This window comes from Coffea eugenioides, chromosome 6 (genome assembly GCF_003713205.1).
Source record: "Coffea eugenioides isolate CCC68of chromosome 6, Ceug_1.0, whole genome shotgun sequence".
Taxonomy (NCBI): domain Eukaryota; kingdom Viridiplantae; phylum Streptophyta; class Magnoliopsida; order Gentianales; family Rubiaceae; genus Coffea; species Coffea eugenioides.
The window spans coordinates 11,306,844-11,315,510 of NC_040040.1; the positions used below are offsets into that span (position 1 = coordinate 11,306,844).

General features: G+C 34.9%; 1 protein-coding gene across 1 annotated transcript; it reads right to left on the bottom strand.

Moving 5' to 3' along the window:
• Positions 1-2,019: 2,019 nt before the first annotated feature.
• LOC113776279 (nuclear transcription factor Y subunit A-3-like) lies at positions 2,020-6,309 on the bottom strand. Its single transcript, XM_027321402.1, has 6 exons — positions 6,222-6,309; positions 4,469-4,857; positions 3,801-3,913; positions 3,639-3,710; positions 3,161-3,328; positions 2,020-2,694 (listed from the first exon to the last, which is right to left on the bottom strand). Exons 2-6 carry the CDS (start codon positions 4,773-4,775, stop codon positions 2,326-2,328), a joined length of 1,029 nt encoding a protein of 342 aa, XP_027177203.1. The 5' UTR covers positions 4,776-4,857; positions 6,222-6,309; the 3' UTR covers positions 2,020-2,325.
• Positions 6,310-8,667: the final 2,358 nt, after the last annotated feature.

The following is an 8,667-nucleotide window of genomic DNA, read 5'->3' on the forward strand; positions in this document are numbered from 1 at the left end:
ACAATCACGAAACATCAGTTTTTGAGCTAATTGCAAAGATATACAACACCTAACACGCTAATTTAGAGAAATAATAACCTCAAAAAGTTACTAAAGCATCTTAATCCACTCAATTCAAGAAAACAATAAAAAGTAATGAAATACATACTTTAGATTTGCAGCCAAATAGTTTTAAGTAGATAGTTAAACATATTGGCAAATCAAATGAAGTGAAAATTTGCCTAGATGGAATCATCAATAAAATAGTAAACTATTTGAAAATTACCATAACTAATAGTTAAAACAACAAAAGAAGTAGCTACAATCTATAAATGGAAAATTTTATGATGATAAACTTATTTTAAATCACAAATAACAATTAACAAATGTGATCTCCTCCCTATTAAGCTTGTCTAACATGGATAATTGAATTAAAATACTAAAAACTTATTGCAGATACAACTTGCAAGATTACAGATTTCTTCAACCAAAAAGTAGATTGGCTAAAGAAAACACACCTATTGAGAAACAAATAGGTTGCATGATTGTGATGGAACAAAACTATAAGTAAATGAAATGAATTTGAATAGATGGGGGTTGCCATGGTAATCGTCAAGAAACCAAACTTCTCTACTAATTGACATTAATTATGTAATGAAATGAAATTTTGTGTTTGGATTGCATTTTTCGTGATTTTTCATGAAAAAATTATTGTAGCGATTTGATGTATGTGAGGGAAAAAGGTAATAGGGTAATGTGATCACGAAAAACGACGTAATTTTTCGACGGAAACCAGCAATCCAAACAAGGCCCAAATAACCATTATTCAGATAACTAGAATTCCAATAAGTATTTTTTAGTTCACTCCGAAACAAATGATTGTTGTCAATCTCAAAAATTTGATTTTCAATATCAAAATATATGGAAAAATTGTCTCCATTACTATCCTTAACTAAAAAAGTGTCATCGGAGATGAAATTCCGAATGTCTTTAACGACGAATAAATGATCAACCTTATTGTTACTAGAATCGTCACGACCCCCCCAACTCTGAATGTTTTTAGTCCTATCTTTTATATCGGGCTCATCACCTTCACTGGCATTTTCAACAGAACCAAGACTTTCCGTTGATTTATTTAGCTCACACCGGCATTCAAACTCCTTCGAAAGGCTTTAGAAAATTAAAAGACTTGAATATTAATACAATTAAATGATTAGAAGGGCTTTTATGTAATTTCACTAAAACACAAGTTAAATTTAATTGTACCCAATGTTGGATCGGATATCGAACACTGTCACATGTCAAACTTACCCCTAACTTTGAATGTCTGAAAGGACATCTAAATAATTATAACAAAACCAAATTAACTACAATGACTCATATTCAATGCTCTAATTGCACTTCAAACACTCTCGCATTTCCAAAACAGCCCCACCCTTGCAGTTGAAATCCAAAGATCATCTTTACCCTAAACTCATTCTTATATAGTATAAGGATAAGGATTCACATACCAATTATTGGAAATTTTTTTTTGGTTGTTTTTACTCTAATGAATTTTTGCTTTTTAGGATCTTTTCTTTGGCTTTTTTAAAAAAATATTCAATTGTAAGTGTCTTCCCTAATACACACACACAAATTTCATGCGAAACTTTACCACTATCAATTAAAGTGGTCAAAATCAAATCACAAGTCTAAATTCAATGTTTAAAAGGAGTAGAAAGTTTGAAAATAAAAACTTTACATAATACTAGAAGGATATTTTTATCTTTTAAGGCGTTAAGTAACAAAATATAAAGAATAGAGGTTGAAGTGAAAATCAAGATATACTTTAGGGTGATAACTTGTGATTTACCCTTTAAATAACTACACGGCACTTCCCGATATGGAACCAGCCAACCCATAAAGTTTACCCCATAAAATAATCCAAGAATATTAGCACAAAAATTCAATTTTCAATACCTAAAGAACCAAACGGCAGGCATTTCCACTGCATCATCTCACTTTAATCTAGGGGTACAGATTCTTGATAGAATGCTTGACATTCTTACGAAAGCGACATGAAAAAAGAAGAAGAAGAAGAAGCAGAAGAAGATTAGATCCAGAGTTAAGCATTTAACAAACTGAACCATGGTTAAATAAATGACAAAGGAATCTCCTTATCATGAGCCATGACATAGGGTTTCGACTGGCAGGTGCATGGTATGTGTCAAACGGACTCAAACTGGTGAAGTATTCTTAGTATACTCTACACGGTACTCTTATGTCCATCATGTAAAATAAGCTAAAACTTGAATGTAACAAAGCCAAGGATGAATTGCCAAGTCCCGGTGCTTTTTGCTGCGCTTTTCACCGGGTAGTCGGAACAGGGAGCGGAGTTCCATTCTGCATGAAGCCTCCCGACGACGTCGAACCAGCGATTTGACCAGAAAGGCTGATGTAGCTGTCGGCATGCTGCTGGAAAATGATATCATCAGGAGTGTATCCCATGGCAGAAGAGCTGGTACTAGTTGAAGCATAATGCCTGCTGTCGTTGGACCTTTCAGCTTCCATCTCCAGCGCATCGGTCTCTTGACAAGAATGGATGGATGCGGAAAAGGAGCCAGTGGAGAGAGTTGACTCGGATTGCTGCTGCTGTTTCTTTGTGCTGAGGAACCTTCCACCAGAACCTCTAACCCTATTCATTGCATGCTGATGACGGGACTCGTGAAGATATGGCTGTATTTAATTGATTTAGAAAGCATTACCTCACGTGCACAATGATGTTTACATACGAAGTTAAACTATTAAACTTTAGTAGTGAGTTTATTGACAAAAGCGAGACCCAAAGAACAAGGACAAGTTCTCATCGTTCTTTGTAGAATAAAAAGTCCTTCAAATCATCCGATAAATTAAATAGGGCAAGATATGAAACAACGTTCCAAGTGGGCAGCTCAAAAACCTCCCACAAAAGTCACAAACTAGGGGGAGGGGGGAGGATTCTATCATTTTCATCAGTTTCTTCTCTAATCTTTATGCTAACACAGCGCGTATCTTTGATGAAGATGCAAATCGGTTTACATATTTTCTTCCGTCACCATGCTTAATATGCTTAGTACAGTTTATTGAATCACAGAATAAGCAAATAACTAAAGAAACATACTGATACTGACTAGGATGGAAGAAAAGCAGACATTGCACTCACTTTTCTACCTTTCACCATCTTGTTTTGAGCCTCAAGCTTGGCACGCACCTGTCTCCGTCTGAGTATACCATGATACTGTTTTGCATTCACATATATTGGACCATCTTGGGCAAGATCAGGAGGCAGTGGGACGCGAGCAGGTGCTATCCCCATCATTTGCGGCTGAATCTAATGAAATTCCACAAGCAATGGCATTATAAAGATCATGAAGGTCATATACTAAAATGAAGGACTTGCCTCTTCACTTAATACTTTAAAAATCCAGATACATGAAGCCTAAAGTTCCATTTTGGAAAGTCAAAAATTAAGAAATAGACTCCTATTTTATAGATTCTCTGAACTGTAGTTCATGCTCAGAAATACACGAAGAAAAGCACACTGCATTCATCCTTATCTGTGTAGTTTTAACATTAAATCATCGAATTGCAGGTTATATTTGATTCTGCAAATCTATGAAAACATTGAATGGTGTACTTACCATGGCTTGAGGCCCATAAGCCGAATATAAGCTGCTGAAGTAGGAATCCGAGTAAATACATGGAATTTGTGCCTAAAATAAGAGACGAATTCATCAGGTGAAAAGTAAAAGTTGTTAATTGTTGGCCACTAAGATGACTCTGAAGTGACTGCAGCAACTTACAGCTGATTGGGGGAATTCAATTTGCGAAGGATTGGCTGAAGATTCCAAATTACTCGGAAAGAAAGCAGGTTTTGGTTGTTCTTCTACATGCGTCCCAAAGCTTTCATTTTGCGCTGGATCAATTTGAATAGCTTTAATTAGCCAAGGAGGACCTTCTAGAACAAATTAGGACAAGATATCATCCACTATGATGTTTGCTTTTCTAGTATGACCATACATGATAACAGTTCACCCAAAATAACAGCAATTGCATGTTATAACCAAATAGAAAAACAGAAAATGTAGAAGATGTAGATGAAATTTAATGTCCTGGGTCAGTTAAATCATAAAGTTAGCGTTCTGTGTTGCAGGGACAGTTCCACCTCATACTGAGCTTGACATCTATACAGATCTATCAGAGTAGATGTGGCTCATCCGAAGTTATTAACAATTGCAGCATAATCAATCGAGGAGTATTATATATCATCAAAGGTCTAAGATTTATATTACTTCCAAAATTTCACAAAAGTTGTAGCACCAGTAGTAGATATAGCAGCAGAATTTATACTTGGTAACAAATAAGTAATTTTCTGTTTTCCATTTCCCTAGAGGATAAGTAGCAAACAGCAGAAGTTTCAAATGTAAAAAGGCAACTATTCAAGAGAATCAGGACGCTAATGCACCATTACCAGATTCTGATGAAATACATTGATCTTGAGAATTTGACTTTCCCATAGTAGTCGCTCCACGTTGAGACTGGCTGCTTGACTCCATTGAGTGAGAGCTTTGGTCTTCTTCTATCTGTTGGCCTAGATGCTTTGCCTCCTCAAAGCATAGAGATGGAGTTTCTACTCTCAAACTGAGATTTTTAGATGATGTCTGAGACAACTGTTGTTCCTGTAAATTCCACCATGGTGAACTGACAAAATGGAGCATTGAACAAGTAGAATCTTGTCCTAAAACTTTACTGTGAATGTTCTCAACTCGTATAGCCATTTACTCATTGAAGCATTCTAAACTCTGCAGAACCCAAAATGCCCAAAATCAATTGAGACTGAGAGTTTCTACTTGACTTCATCTGCCCAAGGAAAACACGAGAGATGATGAAAAAGTTGTTCCAAACATCTCCAATTAATATGAAATGAGTATGATCAATGTGCCCAGTATGTCCAATAAACAACTAACAGATTATTAAATCAATCATCAGCAGCTTGGGTATGTTTGGAAGGTTAAAGAAGAAATAAACCAGGAAACGAAATAAAAATGTAACAGATTATACAGATGCAACACTTTCAGGGGGTTGGTGAGCTTTCTGGATACAAAGTTAGTATCCAACTATCCGAAACACGGATCTAACTAATCACCTCCTCCTCGTATGGTGAACTTTACATGGTATAATAAATGAGGACATTCCAGGACCATCATCAGTCAAAAATACGATGACATTTTACAACATTTATTTGCTTCTGATCCTGGAGCCCATGTCAAGGCCAACACTCGTAACTGGGCAAAATCAACTTTCTTACATGCAAATCCTCTATCCCCTAAACTTATGTCAAACAGAGAAGTTTGGCTTCATTCTTTGGAACAAAAAATTGTTGAAATGTATTGTCTACTGAAACGTAAATGAATATAGAAGTCAATAAAAGAAAAATTGTCCCCCAAGAATGCTTAAACGCATCAACTCAGCAAAAAAAAAATTTTTTATGAGAATAAACGGAAGAAACACTTTGGCATGCCTCAAAGAAAAACAAAGCAAAAAAGAAAGGGGGAAATGGAAGAGCCGTATCCCAGAAAAAGGAAGGCGATATTCTCTTCTTAGCCATATCTGCCTCTCAATCACCACCAGTACCAGAGACCACCATTCTGTTAACAGACTATGCAGTAGAGAATTATTGGTCAAGATTAGATCAACAACCAAATAGTTGTATGATGAAAAGTTAATAAGAAATTACCCTTTGCTGAATCCACAGTTTTTAAAAGACTGATCCGGCAAAACCCAGAAAATATAAAAGAAAAAGTACACAAACTCCAGTGAAACAAATAATTCTATCCAGTAACAGAACCACAAGCAATGCCCTCCCCAGTTCCCTCAAACTACATGCATCCCAAAAGCATCTGTCAGTAAAGCCCATCTCCCTTCCCCGCCACCCCTTTCCAGCAACCCACCAAAAAAAAAAATAATAATAATAAAAATAAATAAAAAGAGAAAGAGGGAGGCATCCAAGACATGCAAGCGAAATAAACACAACATAATGACAATACAGCAAGCAATTAAATAATTAATAATAAGAAAATATGAGGCAATAATAAAAGTTGCAGAACCTAATTATGATAAGAAAGTAAAGAAAAATTTTCAGATGTGTTTATTAAATGTATATATACCCATGCATTATGCATATAGATGAGAGAAAAGGAAAGGAAGGAAAGACGGATGGATACCTTCGGGATCTGCTATAACTAGAAGAAGCAAGAAACACAGTTGCTGGGATCAAATTGGGTATGTTCCCTTTCCTCACTTCAAAGTTCAAACTCTCTCTTCCTATTTATCTCTCTCGCGTCTTGAAGAATCTTGTTGTATATTCTACCCCCCCTGGGGCCAAGAAATAAAAATATTTACAGTAATTCTTACGCTAGAAAGCAATGAAAAAAAAAAAAAGAAAAAAGAAGAAGAACCCAAAAAGCTACTAGTATTAATTTAACTAGCTAGTAGCACAATAAAGACACACCCCAGCTACCAGCACCATTCATGATGATAGGATAGGATCGGATCATAGTAGTAGTATTTTAGCAACTGTTACTGCTACTTTACTCACCATGCAGGATCGGATCATGGTAGTAATAACTAATAAGTTGATATATATCCAAAGCCAAAGGCATCCCCAATTCCCCAACCCCTTTTCGGGGTATTTTGTATTTTAGCGCTTAACGTCTTCTTCATTACTTCCTCTTCTTCTTCATCTTCTTCCAAGGTGGGCCCCACCAAATTCTGTCCCCATTATGGACCTCAATAGATAGTTGCCATCATACCACCTCTCAGGCTCAGCTTGCTACCCCCACCATCCATCCGTCCATCTCCCTTTATTTTATTGTTTTTTTTTCTAGGCAATCAGAGGAAAAATTTTTAAAAAAAAGTCGATGTGAGTTGATCGTCACCGTGGCCAGGCATGTTCTGAATCATATGTTACTTAGAAAATAATTTATTACTACAAATTATGTATCAACGCATGCATTTCCTATACACATGGACAACCAATTTGGAACACAGAGCAAACTTGGCAACCATCCTCAAGACTTCAGCTACCAGTACAGTACAAAGGGCAAAGACTGAAGAGGTGCATACTTTACAATTTTGCATTGCAGAGTACCGCCAGTGATCTACTTACTGCTTCTGCTTCCTCCGACTACGTGTAGCACTTTCCAGCTGCCCCCCGTTTTTGTAAACTTCACGCGCTTCAGCGTCTGTTGATTTCTTCTGATGGCTTAAATTGTAGGGCTTTTGTTCGTGATTTTACACGCGGTCGCGGATGAGAATGGGCCTTTTAATCCTGACCTCCACCCTATGTCAAAAAGAAAAAAAAAAAATTATTTGGGGGCAAATAGAAATGGTACAGTTACCCAGCTCCATGTTACAAAAATTTCCAAGAACTCCTAAAAGATTTTAGGCAAAGTGCTACTACAACTTGTGCCTCGACTTGTACGCAGAGATGTCGAAATTGATGATTTGGATGGGTTAAAATGGGTGGTTGGTATAAGTGAATCAACTCATTTATATATATTTAATTAGATTGGTATAAATGGGTAAGTCAAAAAATGAATTGGATAATTTAATTATCCATTTATTTTAACTTTTTATAAATTCATTTAAATTTATTTTTACAAATTAAGTTATTAATTTATACCACTCTTTGCACCGCATCATTAGTTTTAAATGTTTACTTATACTGTTTAATAAGCGTACTTACCAATTTTTTTTCATCCATACTCTATGTCGTAAAATTACATACTATTTAATAAGTGAACAATAAGAATATAAAAATTTGAACTAAGTCTTATAAAACTTAACATAAAAGCTTAATTCAAAAATTTTGAACCCTTAACATTTTTTTTCGTGTGTAAATTTAAAATTTTATTTTGAAAATGTAGGAAAAAATACTAAAACTTGTCATAAATTGGTAATGCTGAAAAATGAGTAAGTTAACAAACTAAGAAAAAATAAAATGATAAGATAAAATCAACTAATAATAATAATAATAATAATGAAACAAAAGTAGTTAACATCATGATAAAATGAAGAGTCTGAAAAAAAATGGGGGGGGGGAAGAGAAGAAATTTGGAGGAAGACAATTCTAAATGGGTTAATTAGGTTTGATAGTTTATCCAATACCCAAATGCAAAAATTTAAAATATCCATATCCATCTATTTATGGACGGGTATGGATAAATTTAATTAAATGGATTTGTTTGCCACCTATACTTATACGTTATCATTGAATATTATTTCATTTAGTAGGCGCAATATCACATTGGTTAAGAGTTAAGACATTGAAGATTAATTTTGTGTCAAATGAGGTAATTAAGGCATATGGTATTTTATATATATATAGATATATATAGATGCAAATTTTATTACTAGAATTGTCCAGAACGAGTTGATTTATATCATTGTACTAATGTCAGATTAAACATGCACTTGGCTTGATAAGCACATGGTAAGATACAAAGTGAAATAAATGGAGGCAAAAAAATTTTAAAAGGTTAATAGATGCGAGAAAAGTTGCCTCTACCTATTCTGTGGCCGCCAGTTAATTTTGTTCATAATCATATGTTGCTTTCACGTAATCTTTGCAAAAGAATACTAACAAGTTGACAGTATAAACACTTAAAA